Source organism: Camellia sinensis, chromosome 1 (genome assembly GCF_055761805.1).
Source record: "Camellia sinensis isolate YWXY chromosome 1, ASM5576180v1, whole genome shotgun sequence".
Taxonomy (NCBI): Eukaryota; Viridiplantae; Streptophyta; class Magnoliopsida; order Ericales; family Theaceae; genus Camellia; species Camellia sinensis.
The window spans coordinates 202,191,543-202,215,231 of NC_138961.1; the positions used below are offsets into that span (position 1 = coordinate 202,191,543).

General features: G+C 35.8%; 1 protein-coding gene across 1 annotated transcript; it reads left to right on the top strand.

Annotated features, from left to right (window-relative positions):
• The first annotated feature begins 606 nt into the window (after positions 1–606).
• On the top strand, positions 607–9,525 carry LOC114255968 (uncharacterized). Its single transcript, XM_082918943.1, has 7 exons — positions 607–694; positions 2,030–2,172; positions 3,460–3,731; positions 4,614–4,768; positions 5,143–5,405; positions 8,458–8,520; positions 9,412–9,525. Exons 1-7 carry the CDS (start codon positions 646–648, stop codon positions 9,523–9,525), a joined length of 1,059 nt encoding a protein of 352 aa, XP_082775069.1. The 5' UTR covers positions 607–645.
• The last annotated feature ends 14,164 nt before the right edge of the window (positions 9,526–23,689 follow it).

Genomic DNA, 23,689 nt, shown 5'->3' on the forward strand with positions numbered 1-23,689 from the left:
CCATAAACTGTCTTCTCCAACGGTCCGACATGACCCCGTAAACTGTCTTCTACATCGGTCTGACACGACCACACAGTGTCTGCCACACAGTGTCTGCTACAACGGTCCGACATGACCCCGTAAACTGTCTGCTACAACGGTCCGACATGACCCCGTAAACTGTCCTGCTACAACGGTCCGACATGACCCCATAAACTGTCTTCTACATCGGTCTGACACGACCACACAGTGTCTGCTACAACGGTCCGACATGACCCCGTAAACTGTCTTCTACAACGGTCTGACACGACCATACCGTGTCTCCTATCCTGTTTTATTTTATTTATCAGTTTACTTTTCTGTTTTGTTACTCTCTTCAAACTCAAGTTGGTTAGTTCCTATCCTCCTTGAGTTTGAGGGGGGCTGTTAATGTACACTAAACCTAACCCACTAACCTAACCCACTACATTCACTCCACTAAACCTAACACACTTACCATCTCCACTACCACCACTCACTTACCTCACACCTCTCCTATATAATAGCTTGTAACATACAAATCAATATACATCAATCGTGTATCATACATACAAACAATCAAATAATACATCAATCTTAATAACCTCTCCTCTCCCCACCCAAACGCCTCCCAATCCCCTCACTTTCATGAAGTCTAAGCGTGTTCTTCTTGTTTCTCATGACCTCTCGCTTTCTGGTACTCTCTCTCTCTCTCTCTGATCTCTCCTACTCATTTTAACATTTAAATTTAAGATTTTTAGGGGGAAAAAAATTGATTCTTTGATTTGAGGGAAATAGTCTTGTGTGTACTTCTTCCACTAGCTACAATTTTCTGTTCTGGTACTCCATTTTAGTATCTTTTGTATCGTGAAGCTCTACTGATTCAGGAACTTGATAGTAGATATTGTTTCTTGCTTTTGCGAAATTTGACAACTTTATGTGTCTGTATGTATATTACTGTATGATTTGAGTTTAAATTTCTGTAGTGTTAGCCATTCAGGTTGATTTTTATGCTTTACGTAGTTGAATCGAAGCAGCAACTAATTGAATGACGTGCCACCCAAGAGAGAGAGAGAGAGAATACTGATATTCTGGTAATTACAATCAATAGGTCTAGCCATGCACATACGTTATTTAAAATATGCGTTAAAGGAGAGATGCACAATATGTGTAGCGTATCAGCTGAAGTATTGGAAAATCATCATATTTTTCGGGTTCCAATTCTTACAACTCCATGTGTTTTCGCTAACTTCAGGATCAGCTCTAACGTAAGAAGTTCATCTGTTGGGTTGAATGTAACTCAATCCTTTAGTTACAGCACAACAAAAAGAGATCTGTGTCGTGTTGTCGCGGGCCATGAAAGCTAGTGTAGCATCATGAATTTAAAAGAAGCTGTGCAACGAATTCTCTGGTAGCAATTCTTCAATTTTTAATTAGTTTGATCTTAGTATTTATTAATTACCAAAATAAATGAGTCTTTGGTGGATTTTGCAATTGCTTCGCTGGAACAGTAATTGAGTTGATTGACCATGTTATCATACATGAAATGAAACAGTTGTATTTTAGATTATCACAGTTGTAGAACATTTTCAGCATGTTAACTGCGGTGCGTAGTTGTATTTGAATGATTCCCATGTATATATAATCACTCCTTTGCATGAAAATTAGTGGGTTGATCTTCTGGTGAGTACCAATGGTGTAGCTGTTAATTGAGAGATTGCTGCTTCCACCAGTAAAACTTTCCATTCACTATATGATATTACAAAAAAGTTTTCGGTGGATTCAACAAAGTCATGGAAATTATTGCTGGAGATTGACCTGCCTTATAATTGGTGAAATTTTAATTCAGGATGAGAATATAAGTATAATATGATGATTTAAAATTCCAGCTGTCCTGATATCATTTCAAATTTGATTTTTTGTATTTTACGGCAAAAAGTGCTTCAATTTTTGTTGTTAAAGGCAATATGAGTACTGCCTAAAATGCATACTAATCAGTACTCAACTTATTTTTATGACATATGATTCCTAGGTGGACCACTATTGTTGATGGAGCTAGCATTTTTGTTAAGAGGAGTTGGTGCTGAAGTTTGTTGGATTACAAACCAGAAACCATCAGAAACAGATGCGATCACATACAGTTTGGAGCATAAGATGTTGCACCGAGGAGTACAGGTCATACATCGCTGTGCTTTTAGCATATCTGCTGTACTTATTATCTAGGGTTTTAGTGTTTGTATCTTCATTTACTGGTATGCAGTAGCTGATTTGCACATAGGACTATATGTCAAATGTCATGTGTATATTGCTAGCACAAGGGCATATATTATTTCTTTCTTTATTGTTAATATTGTTTTGGGTATTTATGCTAAAATCAGCATTGATAGAATTGGGTTAAGACTTGAGAAACTAAAAGAAGTTGTTTCTAATCTCAATTTTGTGGTCAGACATTAGGTGTCAGCATGATGTCACAATCTCAACAGCACTAGAAACACCTGCTTATGGGTTCAGAGTTCAATTATAAACTAACACATAAATTTGTTAAGTATGGTGATTTGTAGTTTCTGAATCCATTTGAGACTAAACAGTGGAAGTCCTCAGGCTACTACTTAGCCATCTTTCTGTTGTTGAAGTAAAATTTATTACATATAAATAAATAGATATATGTGTTCATTTTGCTGTGACATCAGTATGATAGGCGGAATTTTCTTGCAATCATCAAATGATGCTTACTGATTCCTGCCTACTCATGTTGTTTGATGATTTTTAATAACAGAAAAATTGATGTACTGAAGTCTTGGGCTGTCAAGTAGTGATTGGAAATGCTATGGGCTACTATTTGGAGTTTGGACATGAATTTTCTGAATTTCTCTCCATTTTTGGTTTCTTTATCATAATTCTGAAAATGCACAAAATCACGATGGGGCCTGTAGCTTTATCATTATACTAGGTTATTTCATTATGTAACATCAAATGATAGGAATGTATGATGGTTTGCTGGAGACTGGAATCCTATTGTTCACGTGAATGGGTTTGTGTTGCAGTTCGGTAGCGTTTTGGATATTTCTCCTCTTTATAACTAAATTTCCTATTTAGGGGCCATTGCTTGGATAATGGTAATCGATGCAGATAAACTGATTCTTAGTCCACCTCTTTCAGCAATCTAAATTCTTAGGACCAGTTCTGGGTGATGCACACATATGTATATGAATGTGTGTATATATCTGTAATTATGATGTTCATAATCCTGGAAGCAACCATTTTGTTCTGTGATCTTATACTTTTAAGCAGATCTCGGGTTGATTTTTAAGGAAAATTATATGTTAGTATAGCAAGTGTCCTTTGGCATGTGTGCCTTTTGTTACTGTTCGTGATGGATCAAGTTGTTTTCTCGTTGTATTTGAAAGATCCTGCTGTACAACTTTTCTCCTCAGTTTCTCATTGTGGCTTTTACGTTGTTAGGTCTTGTCTGCAAAAGGTGAAGAAGCTATGGATACAGCTCTAAAGGCTGATTTGGTGGTTTTAAACACTGCTGTTGCTGGGAAATGGCTGGATGCTGTTCTCAAGGAAAATGTTACTCATGTTCTGCCAAAGGTCCTCTGGTGGATTCATGAAATGCGAGGTCATTACTTCAAAACGGAGTTTGTTAAGCACCTCCCCTTGGTTGCTGGCGCTATGATCGATTCACATGTAACAGCAGATTATTGGAAGAATAGGACTCGAGAGCGCTTAAAGTATGCCTCCAACATCTATAACTGTGATCTGAAGATCCTTGAAACTTTTTGTTGACAGAGTTATTAGTTGTGAAAAAATTCACATAGATAAGTGCATGGTACAAACTTATTCTACTATAGATACATATATATGCATTTAGTGTACTAAATTGTAGCAAATAGTTACTTGTGCAGAGTTTAGTGCGTTATTTATTTATTTATTATTTATTTTTATTTTTTTTGCAGGGGTCTAGGTAAGGTGAGGAGACTTGAACTAGAATCATTTTATTGGGGGACTGTGACCTAAGCGGCCAGGGTGTCCCCTTGGGGACATCTTGAAGCATTAGAATTGGCCCTGCCACTTACGCTCCATACTAGGTCAATTGTGTTTATTCAGAAGCTGGGACAAACTTTTGAATTTGTAATCTCGAATGTCAAGACATGTTGCTTCACCTTGAAAATTATGCCCCACTCCATTGTGCAGGTCAAAGAAAAAGGGACTGGTCCATATGTTTTGTGGACCTCATTTTCTTGGCTTTCTGTCGGACATTTGTGTACTTTCAGTTCAAATTTCAAGGGAAAGGACATTCCTTCTTGTATTTAGGGAATTCTAAATCATATGTGGTGTAAGTGAGGTCCATATTTAACATAACATTTTCATTCTTGGGCCAATGGAGATGGGTCATTGATCACCTTCTCTCCTTAAGTAGTGCCTCCAATTTAGAACACAAACCACAATCCCAGCCTGATTCAAAATTGTGCCTACTACATATGGTAAAATAATGTTCAGTCAGCAATTTCCTCCAAATATTGCAAAAAAGTGATCATATATGAGGCATTTCATGTTTCACCATATTTGGCTGATTTGGTTGATTCATATTTATGTTTTTTGTCACTCTGCAGGATTAGAATGCCTGAGACCTATGTTGTTCACCTTGGCAATAGCAAGGAACTAATGGAAGTTGCTGAAGATAAAGTTGCAAAAAGCGTTTTGTGTGAGCACGTTCGGGAGTCGCTTGGAGTGAGAAATGAAGATATACTCTTTGCTCTCATAAACAGTATGTCTTTTGCACTTTGAGATTGCATTTTATTTCTTATCCACCTTGCTGTAGATTTTAACTGTAACAGATAATGTAACTTGCTTTTTCAGATCCAGGAATTACTTTTCTGTATTAGAATCTAGAGCTCAATGTTTGGGTTTCCATATTATATTAGTTTTATACTTTTATTGGCACTGACATATCTAATCACTCTTAGATTCCCAGAGGTCAATGTTTGGGTTTCCATATTATACAAGTTTTATACTTTTATTGGCACTGACATATCTAATTACTCTTAGATTCCCAGGCTCCTCCTAGCTATTACCTTCCTAGCTGTGTTTGTGCTAATATTCTGGGCATCCATATTTTCTGATCACCACCCTACTTCACAGGTGTCTCGCGTGGAAAAGGCCAGGATTTATTTCTCCATACGCTTTATGATAGCTTGTTACTGATCCAAGAACAGAAGTTAAAAGTGCCATCATTGCATGCCGTAATTGTAGGAAGTGACACGACTGCTCAGACCAAGTTTGAGTCAGAACTTCGGAACTTTGTAGCACTGAAGAAAATCCAGAATCGTGTCCATTTTGTAAATAAAACTTTGACAGTAGCTCCTTACCTAGCTGCTATTGACGTTCTTGTTCAGAATTCCCAGGTAGGTTGTCATTCATTGCTAGGTGTAGTTGCCTCTGATTTGTTGATTGTTGCATCTGTTCTGTTTGCCCTTTATTAGAAGCACTATTTGATTTGTTCTTTGCTTAAATGTTTATATAATCTTTCCTGTGCTGTTGCTGGTGAAGTTCTCAAGAAATGACAAGAAAACTTAATTGGGCAATGATTAATAAACCAAACTAAGCCAAGCCTTACGTTCCATCAAATGGGGTCGGCTGCATGAATCATTCTTCTCCACTCGACTCTATCTAAGGCCATTTCGTTAGTCAAATTAAGAAGATTCATATCTTTATTTACTACACTAGTCCATGTCAATCTAGGCCTACCCCTTCCCCTAACATTACCATCTACCATCACTGTATCGTATCTCTTTACTCCTGCCTCTATCGGTCTCTGTTGTATATGACCAAACCATATCAATCTATTCTTTCTCAACTTATCTTTTATTGGTACTACTCCTACCCATTCTCGAATATACTTATTTCTAACTCTATCTTTTCTAGTCTTGCCATACATCCATCTTAACATACTTATCTCAGCAATACTCATCTTATTTACATGTTGTTTCTTAGTTGTTCAACATTCCGTCCCATACAACATCGCTAGTCTAATATCCGATCTATAAAACCTTCCTTTTATTCTAATGGGTACTCGTTTATCGCACAGTACTCCAGACGCACTCCTTCACTTAAGTCACCCCGCCTTAATTCTGTGGATCACATCCATTCCAATCTCTCCAGTCGTTATGATAATCGATCCTAAATAACGAAAATATTCACTTTTAAATAGTTCGCTTTCAATTTTCACTTTTCCTCTGCTTCCATTGTGACTGTTACTAAAATTACATTCTATATACTCTGTCTTAGTTTTACTTATCCTAAATTTTTTAGATTCAAGTGCTTTTCGCCAAATCTCCAACTTAGTGTTAACTCCTTCTCTAATCTCATCTACTAACACGATATCATCTGCAAAAAGTATACACCATAGTACATCATCCTGAATATTGTGCGTCAACTCATCCATAACTAAAGCGAAAAGATAAGTACTTAAGGTTGATCCTTGGTGTAACCTTACAGTAATTAAAAATTCATTCATTTATCCAACAGACGATCTAATATTGGCCACCACACCTTCATAGATATCTCTAATCACATCAATGTAACATTTTGCCATCCCTTTCTTATCTAATACTCACTAGATTATATCCCAAGGCATTATATCATATGCTTTCTTAAAATTGATAAAAACTATATGAATGTCTATTTTCTTTTCTCTATATTTTTCTATTGCTCTCCTTAAAAGATAGATTGCTTTCATTGTTGACCTACTAGGCATAAATTCAAATTGATTCTCTGACACCTCTGTTATATCTCACAATTGACATTCCATCAGTCTCTCCCACACTTTCATTATGTGACACATTAACTTGATTCCTCTGTAGTTGTTGCACTTCTGGACATCTCCTTTATTTTTATATATTGACACTAAAATATTTATCAAAATATATATGTATATATATATATATATTGGCACTAAAATACTCTTCCTCCACTCCTCTGACATTTTCCTAATCAACAAAATTTTGCTAAATAATGTAGTCAACCAAACAACTCCCTTCTTACCCAAACATTTCCATACTTCAATAGAAAATAGAAATCAGTAGGGAATTACTTATGAGCAATGAATCATAGAATGCAAGCCATTTGCAAAGTGTGATATGAAGCTAAAGTTGCCACCTAAGAAGCACGGACACTTCTAAGGTGGCGTATCCATGTCGTGTCTGTGTCGGAAACTGACACTTGTTAGACACTTTTTGACACATGTGCGACACTCATCAAAACGTGTCTTATTATTTTAAAAAAAAATTTAGACTTGGACACTTGGAGGATACACGTGTCCATTCCTTAAAACATAGGTGTCCATTGGTTAGATACGCATAAAAACTAATTATAAGTTTGAACAAATTAACTTAGAATACAATGATAATTAAAAAAAAAATTTTAAAAAGCAATGTAAATTTATAGAAATTAGTATTATATTGTATTTCTTTAGTCTTTGAATGATATGTTCATAAATATATATATATATATATAACATATAATAAATATATAAAATTACAAATATTGTGCGTGTCCCCCACGCGTCGTGTCACGTGTCTGTGTCTGTGTTTCTTAGGTTGCCACACTACATGTTTAAATCCACAGCCTAAATGGAGGAGTTTGTGTTACAAAAACCATGGGTTAGTGATACTTGTGGTTTCTGTTTATGTATATATATATTTGAAACTGCACTCATAATGGATTCTCATGTTTAAAGTAGTTAAATTATAAGAAGCATGGAGAAAATTGCAAAGACAGCAAAGTAACTTCTTTACTGATACACAATTAGTAATTCATGCTTTTAATATGACAAAAACATTATGGGTATTCTCTCAGTTAGAAATGATAAAATTGATTCATTGAAATCAGAACTCCTTTTCAAGTAAATGTTGCTCCTTGTGATCTGTTGGACTTTCATGTAAGGCTGTTAAAGGTCATTTGTGTGAGCAAGAAAGAAGCCAAGAGTGACCGGATTGAAAGTCTTAAAATTTGATCATCCAGTTCAGAAGAGCTAAGGTTTTCTAGTAATGCTAACCTTCACTATGCCAGGGCTTGGTTTATGGGGAATGTTATTTGTTGGTTTTCACAATTTTTGCTTAGGTCTACAAATTCTTATTAAGGTTTAGAAAGAGGAGTGTTTCAGATGGTTCCTGGTGAGGAAAGCTGTTCTTTGTAAGCCAACATATGATGCAAATGATGCTGTTTTGACGGTTTCTTTTGGCTCTTTTAGACGTCTCATTAATCTGATCTTAGGTATTATGACTTTCTGTCCAATTGTTGGATTGCTTGATTAGTCTGTTTTTTATTTCACTTATTTATTGTTATTTATTTATAATTATTATCATTTATAGTCCAGGTTCTGTTTTTGGAGATTACTGGAGTGCTGAAATTTAATATCTATACTTTTTATGTATTTCTTCTTTCCCTTCCATGTAGGCCCGGGGAGAGTGCTTTGGGAGGATTACCATTGAAGCCATGGGGTTTCAGCTACCTGTGCTGGTAATTATTGGATTTTTTGTGTTTGCTCCGTTTATTTCGACATAATTTTTTTCCCTGGAAATTTTTCTGTATTTGGTCGCACTTATGTTGGGTAAAAGATTTTACCTTCTATAAACAGAAAACGCATACCCAATCCTATTTGGTAAGTCATTTTCCTGAAAGATATTAGCACTACCGAGCCTTAAATCATGTCCATAGTGAGAGAGGATCTACTGATCTGTCAAGAGCCCAAGACTTGATCCCTCTGTCTGATACAGGTGGCCATTTTTCAGATCTTTTGACCATTCTCCCTCTCCCTCTCCCCACCTACCCCATCAATCATAGGGTTGTTGTCAACAATGCTGCTACGCTGTAAATCAACATTAGCTTTTAGCATACCATTGATTTTGCTGTTGGGTCTTTGTCACAAAATTGGAGTTTGAAAACCCAGCATCAATGAAGTGTCAATGGTACTCTCTGTTTTGTGGTGAATTGAGCACAGCTGGACCTGGGTGGTTTGAACTGAGAATTCAGACAGAACTACCCTAGCTCACTGAGTTGACCTGCTCATTGAATTGAACACTCTCTGAGTCATCTGTTTGACTGAATGAACATTTATGTACTTTAATGAACATTTATCTGTTTTTTTCTTTCTTTTCATCAAATTCGTTTCCAAATATATTTTTCAAGATTTCAACTGAAAACAAAAATGAAAGATATGGAATTTCTTTTCATGAAACAATGTTTTTGGATGTTAAATATATTTCATTCGTACCAACTGAGCTACTTTGGTTGTTTTCTGTAATGTTCTTGCTAGGTACGATTGTTATGCAACATTTCATTTCCTTCTTTTGACACTGTCTAATTTATTTATTTTTAATTTATTCTTTTTGTGTTGGATACGTATGTCAGGGAACATCTGCAGGAGGCACTACAGAGATTGTAGTGAATGAAACGACAGGTTTTCTGCATCCAGTTGGGAAAGCAGGAGTGACTCCTCTTGCAAAAAATTCCAAAATAAGCTAAACGTGGTTACAAACCACGCTTTCATTGTTTTCAGGATCCTCTCGTGAAAAATTAGTGAAATAGTAAAAACGTGATTACAAATCACGCTTTTAAATATTTTTTTTTCTTCAAAAAACGTGATTTCAAATCACGTTTTTACTGTTAAAATGTAAAATCGTGTTTTGAAACAACGTTTTCCATGCAAACCAACCCACACTCTGACACACACACCCCCACAACACTCACCCACATCAACTCTCACTCATTATATATAATAATAATTAAATATATATAATAATAATTTATAATTGAAAAATAATAATCAATTATATAATTTTTATAATTTTTGTAAATATAAATAATTTTTATATAATTTTTAAGTTATAGATGGTTTGATTTATCATTTAAGTCATTTATCAAAATTTTTACCCTTAAACCATACGTATGTAAGTCATTTATCAAAAGATTTTCAAGTTATGTATGGTTCGATTTTTAGAATTTTTTTTAAAAAAATTAAAAATTAATTTGGTTAAAAAATAAAAAATAAAAAATAATTATCATTTAAGGGTAAAAAATAATTATCATTTTAACTTTTGGGCAGGTTATATACACACGTATGGTTGTTTTAATTTAATTTGTAAAAAAATATTTCTAACTACTCGAAGATAAAAATTATATAAAAATAATTTATATTTACAAAAATTATAAAAATTATATAATTGATTATTATTTGTTATTATAAATTATTTTTATATATAAAAATTAATGTGCGTGAGTGAGTGTTGATGTGCGTCAGTGTTGTGGGTGTGTGTGTGTTGGTTTGTATGGAAAACGTTGTTTCAAAATATGTTTTTACATTTTAACAGTAAAAGCGTGGTTTGGAATCACGTTTTTTTTGAAATTTTTTTTATTTATTTAAAAGTGTGATTTGTAATCACGCTTTTTTAATTAAATGCGTTGTTTGTAACCACGCTTTTACTATTTCACTAATTTTTCGCGGAAGGGTCCTGGAAACAGTGAAAGCGTGGTTTGTAACCACGTTTTAACTTATTTTGGGAAATCCGTCAAAACTAGCCCTAGTTTGAAAAATAACTTGGTATTTTGGTTTATTTTGGGAAAAGCCCCAATCATAGCTATCAAAGGGGTGTTCATTTCCAGCTTAATTCTCAAATCGAAAAGAAAGCTGAAAATTTGATTATATAAAAAAAAGTTCTTGATTAATTCTTTTACTTTTATAGTTGGATTTGATTTTCATTTTAATCCTTATAATTTCAGATTACATTTGAATCGAAAAAGGTGCAAAATTGTTTGGGCAAGATTTGCCTGTGACTCATCTCTCATGTCGGATCCGGGCTTTTTCAATCTACATAGTTGTGGGCATAAATCTAAGGCATAGTTTGGGAAGTTGGTTTTGGTGGGTTAGGGGTTAAAATAGTCACAAAAAATAAAATAGACTATTTTAACCACAAAAAATAAAACATCAAATCCAACTCATAATCATTACACTATTCTCTCACAAAAAAAGTCAAAAAAGTCAAAAAACCAAAAAGTCCTTCTCAAACCAGACTTTTTAGCCCCAGACTAAAATAGTCAAAAAATCAAAAAGTCAATCCACTTCTCAAATGGAGGCTAAGACGACGTGACAAAGGTGGTAACTTCTATGTTGTCTATTCATGTTATTCTTTCTTCTAAGCTAAGATTACATCTCAGAATGACAACTGGAAGGGATGTGATCTTTCTATCACTTTTTTAAGGTTTTGTTAGTCTACGTTGAAAAAAATTCGGTTCCTACTTTAAGGCTGCTTTAAATTGGTCATCCCATCTAAATGTTTGTTAATTTTGCTATGTATGCTCCTTAGAAAATCGATAATTTTTTCAAAATTATTAATTTTAATCTCCAATTTAGACGGAAGAACCAAATTGAAATATTAAGGCCTCGTTTGGCAAGAGGTTATTTTAGTCAATTAGCCAAAAAGTTACTAAATTAGCCAAAAAGTCAACAACCCATACCAAAAAGTCAAAGATTCTCTTTTCTCTCTACTTTTTGCACATCTTTTCGTAATTAGCCAAAAAGTCATCCCAACATACAAGTTTTTTTTACCTACCTTTTTAGCCAAATAGCCAAAAAGTTACTAAATTAGCCTGTTCCCAAACGAGGCCTAAGGCTAAGTTTGGCATGATTGAAAAAAGATAAAAAGTCAAAAAGTCACTATCCTATTTAAGTCACATCATCTTATTTAAGTCACATCACCTCTCTAACACATCACTTCAAACCCAACCCAAACTCAACCCATATTTCATAAAAAGTCAAAAAGTGCACTTATTTAGTCTTCCCAAACTAGGCCTAAGTGTGAGAATTTTGTACCATAATCTTTCCCCAAAATCAATAATAAACAACAAAATTTTTCCTCTTCTTTATTTTCCATGTTTATAAATTTTTGAGAGAAACCTTGTTATGCCAAAAGAATCAATGGAGCAAAAAAGAATGGAAAAAAAGGGCAAAATTAAGCAATACATGAATTAAGAGACATAAAAGGGAGAATAATCATTTTGTTTGCCTTTGCCTTGAGTTTTTAAATATAATTTTTGAGTTTTTTTATTTTTTGTATTTTTAGTGAGTTTTTTTTTAATATTTTAATCAAACTTATTTATTTTTTAGATACATCTAACCTAAATTTACTTAAAAAATAAAATATATTTTTTAAATTCATTGAATAAAAAAACCAATACAAATTCATATATTTTTTTTAATATTTATTGAGTTTGTTTTATATTTTTTAAATGTATTTAAATCAAAATATAAAAAAAAATTACTAAAAACAATAAAATGTGGAGAAAAAAAGAAAAGAAAAAAGAGTTAGTTCTAATTGGGCAATATGTAGATTGGAGGGAAAATAATAATAATAATAATGATGAAGTAGTAGCAGGTAGTTAATGAGTTGGGGACTGGAGATGGTGGATTTATTAAGGGGGATTGGCCACGTTTGATTAAGTGGAATTACAACCCAAACACATAAAAAATAAGGAGAGAGAGAAAGGTGAAACATTGGTCACGTTTGATTTGATTTTTCGAAATTCTGCTTTGAATATAATTTCTAACAATACAAATTAACTTAATAAAAATAAATATTAAACAAATATTTTAAAATTATTTATGCCATCCAAAAAAATAAAACAATATACAAATGACAAATGCTTTGATTTTATTTCTTTTGTCAAATTAATTTATAATTTTTTTAGAAGAAAAAGAATTTTAAAATCAAAACAAACATGTTGAGTTTATTACAAATATTAAATATACTTAAATTTTGGTGTCGACTTTGTAGAAATTTAACATTGTATAGTGGGTTTTCTATTTTCAAAATGTTACTTCCTCCGTCTCATTTTATTTGTACACTATTCTATTTTAATTTGTCTTAAAATGTTTGTCCACTTCTATCTTAGAATAAATTGCTGCTATTAGCACGTATCTAATTTCTTTGGACCCTCAAATTCTCAAATTTTTTATTTTTTTTACTCTAAAATAAAATTACATTAAAGGACAATTTTTAATAAAACACTCACCCACCAAATGTAAACAATTAGAATGATATTATACAATATTGTACACCCACCTTCATCCCTATCTATACATATTCCTTACCAATCTAAGTCCTAATTTTATTCTTCTCCATCACCATCCTAAACTCATGTATTCATCTTCAATGAAAAACATTTAAAACTACCCAATCAGTTAATGTTTTGTTCAGTTGTTTCAAATGTGTTCGGTGTTCCAAATAAGTTAACGTTGCAAACAATCCTATTACAGATTCCGAGTTTCTACATTTGTTGTCATTTTCACCATTCATTGATATTTATAGAATAATGGAAAACGATGACAACAACTCTGATGAGGTTGGCGTTGTATTGGTAAGTTGATATATTTTACATTTACGATTTTGGGTCATTTTCGGTTCAGTACTGGTTTGCCAACTGTTAAGGTTCTGTTCAATAATACAGTACTGAACAAAAATATTTAGTTCAGTAATACAGTATTGAACATAAAAATTTTGTTCGGTACTGGAATACCGAACGGTTCCATTTTTGTAAATTTTTCTCCCTATTTCTGTTTTTTTTTGGATTTTTCCCCTTTAAAACCCCCTGTATTGAGGGTTTTACCCTGAAATAAACAAAATAATAATAATAATAGCATGTGATGGGGAGTTGGAGGTTACCTGAAAAAAGAAGAAAAAGACCGTCGAAGAGATTTTCGACTAATATACCGTTATTCACGGTGACAAGGAAAAAGAGACTATCGTTTATGAGAGAAGGAGAAGAGATGGACAATCAATTTGTCTCTCAATCGTTTGTTGTTTTTAATTGTCTCTTAAATCATTTATCGTTTGTTGAGAGAAGAAGAAAGGGTGTGCAAAATTAAGTGGGTGTGCACTTGGGTGTGATGATATTAGAAATATGGATAAAATTAGTGTTATATGGAGTGTTAAAAGAAATCTTATTAAAATTTAAGGTTTAAGGTAGGGGTTTAAAGAAATAGGGAGTCCAAAGAAATTAGGTAGGTGCTAATAGCAACTCTCTTAGAATATTAAATTTTGTTAGATTTTCAAAATTGCCCTCTATAAATCATTATAAACACATTTTAAGATTCAAAAAGAAAGGTAATGCTTGGAAAAACATTTCAAAATTAAAATTAAAATGTAATGATTGCATATCTCCTTAATAAGTTATATTTTCTATGGTGGACAAATAAATTGGGATGGAGGAAATATTATAAAAGAAAAGGGAGAGGTTTCTTTCAAGTTCACTGTGTGGATAAGAACATACTTTTGGGCCCGTGGAGCCCATCACAGGTTCCGTTTCGATAATTTAAACCATTCAATGTGTAGACCATGTTGAGTACTTTATACTTGCAAAAAATCATGTTGATCGGATATCGGTCGTCTCCTGATCGAAACATAACAAAAATTATGTTCCGATCAAGGAGCAGACGATATCCGATAAATGTAATTTTTTGCAGGCATGAAGTACTCGACAAACTTTACACATTCAATGATTCAGATTATTAAAACGAGACCTATAATGGACTTTATAGGCCCCACAATATTGTGTGAACTGGAGCGAAGCCAAGGAAAATATACAAAACATAATTCTCATGATTTGTGCTTAAAAAAAAAAAAGATTTGCATTCCTGTGTCATAATTCTCACAATTTTCTTTTTTTAAGTTTATAATTTTCCCTCCACCTCTAGTTGTAGTAGTGGGAATTGTATAACCAACTTGACTCTCCTTGTGTCAGTATATTCTTTTGTTGCACGACTTAACATCCACTATAACAAATCATATTATCGAATTCTTTCTATTTTCATATTCAAATCTTTTCCCTCAGTTCATCTAGTTAATGGGGCCTAACAAGTGAAACCGTCATCTACACTCAAAAACACCATCGACGGAGGATATGACCACCGTGGGAGGCGAAGCTTCACATGTTGAGTTTGACATACCGGTGAACAACCTATATTGATAACACTCTAGTACCACAAAACACTTTTACATAATCACACACCAATACACTTCACTTATCCATTCACACATACATTCAAACACTCACACTTTGTGTCTTCCTTACACAAGACCTTGAGACACTTCACACAAGATCACTCTTGTAGTGCTTGACCACTTACTTTGGATTCACTCTTCTTTCACTCAATTGTCCAATTGCTAAGTACATGCACTCATCTCATATTTATACTAGTTGAAGAACTTTCTAGAATACACTCATACTTTCCCTACACTCTAGAACAATCTAGATTACTCTAGTACATACTAGAGCTTTCTATTATTCTCTAAAATATTGTAGAAGCTTCAGAAACTTTCTAGATTTCTCTAGTTTTCTCCAAACTTCTTTAATGTTCTGGAATCTTCTAGGATATTCTAGAATCTTCTAGATTTCTCTAGGTCTTTCCATAATCTTTTAGATCTTTTCGGAGTATTCTAGATTCATGTGGAAACTTCTAGAATGGTCTAGAGAGAAGATTCTAGAAAGTGAGGAGAGTTAGTGATGACTCTCAACACTCCCCCTTAGCACTAACTCTCACTTCTAGATTATGTAACCATGCCACGTTGTTTCAGAAACTCCTCGTAAGTATATCTGCACCCTAGTCCTCTACCACGATAAACTTTGTCTCCATCTCTTCCAGTAACGACTTCTTCTATTTGAAGTGATGATACACTACCACACACTTTATCCTTCCATGGAACACTAGGTTCTTGGTTGAATATACAATCTCGATCCTTGCGCTTAAGTACCAAATGCCAAGTCCGACTTTGTCTTAATGTAATACCTTCCTCTTTCATTATCTTCCTCCAATTGTTAAATTCTATTGTTTCTTGAAATGTTATTGGCTCCTTTATATCATCAATTTTAGCAAAGGTTGCATCAACATACCTTGAATTAGGTTAGCATTGACTTGTAGATATTGGATGTTGCAACTTTATCACTTCTTCAACTACTTCTTCTTTTGTTTGCTCCCCCAACTTCTCTAGTAAGTGAGCTTCTGGATCTTTAAATGTTAAAGACTAAGACTCAATTGCAAGAATTGACTCATCTGTGATAGAGTGTGCATCCACTTGTTTGGTAACTGTATTGCACTGCCCATGTATGCCTTCATCGAAGTCTATCTCCTTTTTTGAATCTGCTTCAGCAACAGCGAACATTGTAGGAGATGCTTCAAAATCCCATTCTTCTTCAAATTTTGGCTCTTCTTCTAAGTAGCCTAGTTCCACGGTCTCGAACATTGCACATGAAACTTGGAAATCCCATTCTTCTTCACTCTCATCTTGGTAACCATTAGATGTTACCATGTTACCTTCAATTGGTCTTCTTCTTAATTGACAATCTTTTGCATAGTGGCCAATCTTGCCACATTTGAATCACTCTATGTTGTGTCGTCCAAATCTAGTAGCTCTTCGATCATTTTCATCATGTCGAGCTCCCCCTCGTTGATAGCTTCAATCATCTTGTGATTGTTCATCTTCTTTTTTCTTCGATTTTTTATATTCTTGCCACTTCGGTCCATCTCTTTTCTTGCTACTAAATAATGCCTCTTCTTCACTTTTATTTTTTAGTGTGACTCCATCCATTTGCTTTGCTAGAGTTTCTTGATTCGCTAATAGACTTTTGAGCTCAACCAACGATGGTCGGGTGGACCATTCTCTAACAGCGGTCATAGCCCACTATACTTGGGTCTTAAACCTCGAGTAATAATGTGCCTCGTTCTTGACTTGCTAATTTTTGACTCGAGATCAAGTTGTGAAATTTCATTGCAAAGAGTCTTTACCTTGAGAAAATATTGGCTAATAGTCATTGATCCTTATGTCACCGTTGCAAGCTCGTTCTCTAGATACTGAAGTCGTGCATCATTTGGCTTCAAAAATAATGCTGCAAATGTGTCCCAGACTGCTTTTGGAGTAGTAGCCTCCCGAACATACTCCAATAACTCTTTCTGAATAGTTGTCCTTAACACGAACATCGCTTTTCCAGCCTTAATCTGCCACTTTCGCTAGGCCTCTACATTTTCTTCTCCAGGTGACGCAGTTTCTTTGCCATCAACAATCTCCCATAGATCCTGTCCTTGAAGATATGCCTCGATACATATTTGCCAATAATCATAATTATAATAATTTAATTTCTCCATACCACCAATGAAGTTTTCGAAATCCACCATCACAACTGTGCTTGTTGACTTCAACAATCTCTTGTATCAATCTCAATCGCTTTTCGTGTCGGTCCACAAACGACCAAGCTTTGATACCAAATTGTTGAGTTTGACACACTGGTGGACCTAGAAATATAACATTTATTGATAACACTCTAGTACATAAAACACTTTTACACAATCACACACTAATACACTTCACTTACCCACTCACACATACATTCAAGCACTCACAATTTGTGTCTTCCTCACACAAGACCTTGAGACACTTCTCACAAGATCACTGTTATAGTGCTTGACTACTTACTTTGGATTCACTCTTCTTTCACTCAATTATCCAATTGTCCAATTGTTTAGTACATGCACTCATCTTATATTTATACTAGTTGAAGAACTTTCTAGAATACACTCAAACTTTCCCTACAATCTAGAACAATCTAGATTACTGTAGTACATATTAGAGCTTTTTATTCTTCGCTAAAATATTCTTGAACCTTTCGAAACTTTCTAGATTTCTCTAGTTTTCTCCAAACTTCTTTAATGTTTTGGAGCCTTTTAGGATATTCTAGAGTCTTCCGGATTTCTCTAAGTCTTTCTAGAATCTTCTAGATTTTTCCGGAGTATTTTAGATTTATGTGGAAACATCTAGAATAGTCTATAGAGAAGACTCTAAAGAGTAAGGAGAGTTAGTGATGACTCTCAACATCACCAACTGTCAATCTCACTGATGATCTCCGTCAAGAATAGAGCAAGATAGAACCACTCTATCCCTCCGATTACAATTCTATAAAACTCCAATCAAATCACACGCTTAATGCTCTCCACTAACCCTAGAGCTCTAAAGATCATGAAAGAAGCTTGTCTTCGCTACAAAAACTGTGCTCTCGTATACCACGCTCAAGCTAATGTACAACTTCTTACATCTATAAAAATAGGCAACAAAAGCGCCAAACTACGCTACTTGAAAAATGCTCTCGAGTCCCCTCGATGCAATGTTTCTTTATCCCTGAAATCACTAGAGTTTGTAGATTTCTATGCAAATCTATTCTACGATCTGTTGACTTGTGGCATAGGCTATAAAGAGGTAGCGAGATAGTATGAGCGAATGTTGTTGATTGATGATCCAATCGACCCTGCCAAAGAAAGTTTGCAAAATGAAAGCCATTCAAACACGGCTGAAGAGCGAGTTGCACATATGCGAGAATCATTGCAGCAGCTTGTACAGAAATGTATGATTGCTTCTTTACCGCCTTCAACAGAGAATCCTAAAATTTTAAAGGCACTTAATAAACCTGAGAAGAATCTTGAAATCAAGACACCTGAGGAGCAGAGAAGGGAAATTGACAATGTAATAGCTGCAGCGATGCTTTTGGAGCAAGAATCAATTTCTGAAGTAAGGGGGGGGTCTGATGTGAACATGAAGAAAAGTAAAATTGCTAAACGAATGAATGATGCTGCACGAGAGATGAATATGATGAGAATGCATCAACTTCTATGGGAATTTCTTGAATTCAAAATTCGTGATTTGGAAGTACATTTTGGTTCAGTCGAGGATGGTTTAGTAGAAACAATTTTCTCAAAAGCTATAGGGTTTGCTAAAAAACACAAGACTTGGAAGTTCTAGTCGTGTTGCTTTTGTGCTGAGAAGTTTAATGATTTAGAATTGTGAATGCAACATTTTGATCAGAAGCACAATAAATCAAAGTTGCGATATGTTAATCCATAAGAAGTTGATGCCAATTGGGCTCGCATGCTTGTCAATGGTATATGGAAAGCAGTGGATACCCGTAAAGCTCTGAAAATTATTGAAGAACAATCAAACAGGCAATTTGCTGATCTTGTTTTTCACTCGAATGTGAAGTGGCCAATATCTGATAACGTTGAGCGCGAAAAAATTCTTCAAAGCATTTATGACGAGTTCACAGTGCTTCTTAGAAATAATTGTCTTTCTAAGAGTAATCTTGAAAAGGTGATAAAAGATTCCATGGATGAACTGCATAATCTTGTTCCATTACCGCAGTTTCACATTCATGGCCTGGACCAAATACCTCTCTGCATCTGTTTTTTAGAGGTTCCCCAGTTAGAAAAGACCCTAAATTCTTGCACGTTGTGTCCAATCTTTGTGGCTTAAACAAGAACCCTGACACGAATAGTTCCTTGGATGATGAACTTGATGCCTATAAGATTGAGGAAATTGAAATTAAGGAAATGATTGCTTTTAATGGTGACTCATTGCGTCTACTTATGGATGAGCATTTATTGCAAGGGGAGCTTAAGTGTCGGGATACAGTTGCAGGTGCTAGTTCTGCAGCGACTTGTACCATTCGTGATGTAAGAATTTATGTATTATTGATTGATGTTTATTGATGATTGATTTCTTGATATGTTATATTACAAATCAGAGTGGCTCATTATATAGGAGAGAGTTTGGGTAGTAGGTGAGGAGTAGGTGAGGGTAAATTGGTGGTAGGTGTAGTAGGTGTGGTAGTAGGTGGTGGTAGGTGTAGGTAAATTCTAACAGCCCCCCGCAAACTCAAGGAGGATAGAAACTAACCAACTTGAGTTTGAAGAGAGTTACAAAACAAGAAAATATATAAAAATAAAAGAGGATAGGTGACACTGTATGGTCGTGTCAGACCATTGGTGAAGACACTGTATGGTGGTGTCATAACGTTGTAGAGGACACTGTATGGTGGTGTCAGACCGATGTAGAAGACAGTTTATGGGGTCATGTCGGACCGTTGTAGAAGACAGTTTATGGGGTCATGTCGGACCGTTGTAGCAGACACTGTGTGGTCGTGTCAGACCGTTGTTGAAGACAGTTGTTGTGACAGTTTACGGAGTCTTGCTGGACCCTTGTAGAAACTAACCGGAATCAATGTCGGGACAGTTTACAAAGTCTTGTCGGACCCATGAAGGAGCTAACCGGAATCAATGTCGGGACAGTTTACAGAGTCTTGTCGGACCCTTGAAAAAACTAACCGGTATCAAATGTCGGGACAGTTTACAGAGTCTTGTCGGACCCTTGTAGAAACTAACCGGAATCAATGTCGGGACAGTTTACAGAGTCTTGTCGGACCCTTGTAGAAACTAACCGGAATCAATGTCGGGACAGTTTACAGAGTCTTGTCGGACCCTTGAAAAAGCTAACCGGTATCAAATGTCGGGACAGTTTATAGAGTCTTGTCGGACCCCTAAAAAGTCGCACCCTCAAAAGGTGTGCCCAATCTTTCAAAAGGCGTGCCATTAAAATGCGTGCCCAATCCATAAAAAGACGTGCCATCAAAAGTTGCGCCCTCAAAAGGCACGCCCACTTCATCAAAAGTCGTGCCCGACAGAAAGCGTCGAGCCATCAAAAGGTGAGCCGGAGACGCGGCGAGGCACGTGAGCGACAGAGTGGCGTGTCGGCCGCGTCGTCAGTGTCGATATAAACCAATGCGGAGGCTGTGCTTGAGGCAGAAGCGAAGACAAAAAAAACCTGGGAAAAAACTTCTGAAAAACTCTTCATTTTCTGAGAGAGATATTCGTTTTTCTGAGAGATTGCCTCTAAGAGCTGCAAATCTTGAAACACTCCCCTTCCGAACATTATCAGTCTGAAATTGCTATTTCGCTGAAACACTCAGCAACCCAAAAAACATGGCCTCTTCTTCCCGTTCAGCTACCCAGAATATGGCCTCTTCATCCCGTGGTCTACTCACTCTCTTTCCCGACCTCAACGAGTCAACAAGAGAGATAACTGGTGCGGAGGCCCGTGAACCTCAACCAAACACCTCTGGTTTTGCTCCGTTGAACTTTTCGATGCGGTCGGTGGAGCAAAGAATGGCAGTGCAGTCGGATGTGGAGGCCAATCAGTATACATTGAAGTCATGTGTGGAAACCATGACTGCGGTTACAAATTTGTCGAACCGGCTGCAGAGTAGGACAAATGAGGTGCAGCAGTTAAACGCCCAACTGGCTCTGCTCCAACGCATGTATAAGGATGCGCGAGCAGAGTTAAGTGTGCTAAAGGCGGAAAATAAGGAGCTGAAGCGGAAGGCCACCGTGATGTTCCGATTTGGAGGTCCACCGTATGCTGTAGTGGAGGAGCAGGGAGGAGGCAACTTGCTTGGTGGTCTAGGAAGCACGGAGGCAACACCGGCAAGGACCACCCAGGACGGAGGCAAGAAGAAAAGACCGGCGGCTGAGTAGAGAAGAAAAATCCCACTGTGGGTGTGGTAGTTTTGTTTTTGTTTGTGTGGGTTTTTTTTTTTTGATGTAAAAGTGTGATCGGGGTTGATCCCCTGATATGAATAAAATGACAAGGTTGTGGAATGTTGTTGGTGTTATTTTGTGGTGTTGTTTTGTTTAATAAGAAAAATAAAATAAAAGAAAATAATGGATAAAGAAAATAGAGAAAAATATTTGTGGATGGAATAAATTAAGAGAAAGGAGAGATATGATTAAAGTGGGTTTGAAAGTGGGAAAAGATGAGAGAGAGGGAGATAGAGTGGGTGCATGATGATGATGTTGGGTCCATGGAGAGAGAGAGAGAGAGGGATGTCCAAGAAGCTTGTGCTTTTGATAGTTACACATTACCCAAGCTGTATGTGAAGATGCATGTTACTGTCTTACACTTCTGCAGGCTTGGTTTTCTTTGTGGGGCACTTGCAACACGTGACATTGAAAATTGTATTCGAAAATGATGACATCTCCAACATGAAACGTCTTGGAAGCAGCCCAGGCCTTGTAATCAATATTCCCAATGATGGTTCAACCAGCGGAGTCCCCAACCTTGTACACTGCTGCCATTGAAACCTTCAAGCCAGCAAACATGGCTACCAACAACAGAGCCACAGCTCTACACCCCACACCCAAATCCATGGCTAAGAGAGAGAGAGCAAATCAGGAAAAAAAAAACAGCAGTGACGAGCAGAAAAGCAGCGCCAGAAACGCCAACGACGACGACGAGTAAGAGTACAACCACGGATATGTGAGAGGCGAGGTGAACGGCGATAGAGGCTAGACGATGATGCGGGTGCCGCCGCCGACATAGCGGAGGAGGGGTGTAAGAAAATGTTGAAGAAGTCAAGGTATGTGTAGAAAATAAGCGGAATAGGTTGAGGTCCGGCGGGCGGCCAAGGCGAGGTTGCCGCCCGCCGGTGAAGCGAGAAATACTAAGGTCTTAACCTTGCTCTGATACCATGTAAGAATTTATGTATTATTGATTGATGTTTATTGATGATTGATTTCTTGATATGTTATATTACAAATCAGAGTGGCTCATTATATAGGAGAGAGTTTGGGTAGTAGGTGAGGAGTAGGTGAGGGTAAATTGGTGGTAGGTGTAGTAGGTGTGGTAGTAGGTGGTGGTAGGTGTAGGTAAATTCTAACACGTGACGATGAAGTTGATGTTCTTCAAGATAGTGATGCTTTAGTATCTTGGCTTATTGTTCCTTCAATTGGAGAAGCTTTAAAATCATGGACAAACATACAATATACTAAGAAGCATCAATTACTGAAAGTTATTCAACAATTAGAGAAAGAATTTGATACCATAGAAACATGGAGAAGAAAGAAAAGTGAACTTGAGAACCAAAAGGAAGCATTACTGGCAATTGAGAGCATCTGTATTAAGGAGCTTGACAAGAGAAAGCAAGTTGAAATGCATATCCCACAAAGTTATGCATCCCTCTTGAGTAAACGGCAAAAAGAACTTGATGGGGCAGACAATGGTGCCATGTCCTAGAACAGTAGATTTGAGTTAGATGTTATATCAAGCATACTTATAGAAGTTCAAAATATTGACCACTCCCAATTTGAGGCTCTTTTGACTAGCATAAGTTCTTTGAGTAGTGACAGTGTGGATCAAGAAGATGCTTGCATTACAGATGCAATCTATAGACGAATTGATGAGGAGCCATCTCTAGAGGTAGCATTGGGCATTCTACCTAGAGGAAAATAAAGTCTTTATTTGACTCTAGAATTAATAAATTTCCATGTTGTAAAAATCTTGTGTACCTTACCTTATCAAGGTTAGATAGTTGATCATATATCAATCACTGGTTCAGATGCTTTGTAACTAACCAATCTTGTGAATAGTTTATCAATTTATGCTTCTTTTCTCTATTAGAACTTGCATTGTTTTTCCCAATTTGGAACTAATATTTCAACTATATATCCCTAATATTTTCCTTTTTCAACTTGTTTATATTGCATATTTCTTAGGCATGATTTCCGAGCTTTGATTTTTCTTGAGTAAAGTTTTGTTATATATATATATATATATATTTTTCCTGTGCTCATTATGCTCAATCCTGTAGTTTAGCAAGCGTCAAGCATTGGTCATGAGAATTTTTAACGTTATGCAAGCATCTACGCATGACTATCAGTTCATTATTCTGCCCCTTTTGAAGTCATTCATGTGGGTTTGACTTTTTTATGCAGCATAATTCTCTACAATGTTATCCAACTTTCTTGGATCTAAATTTAAATTAG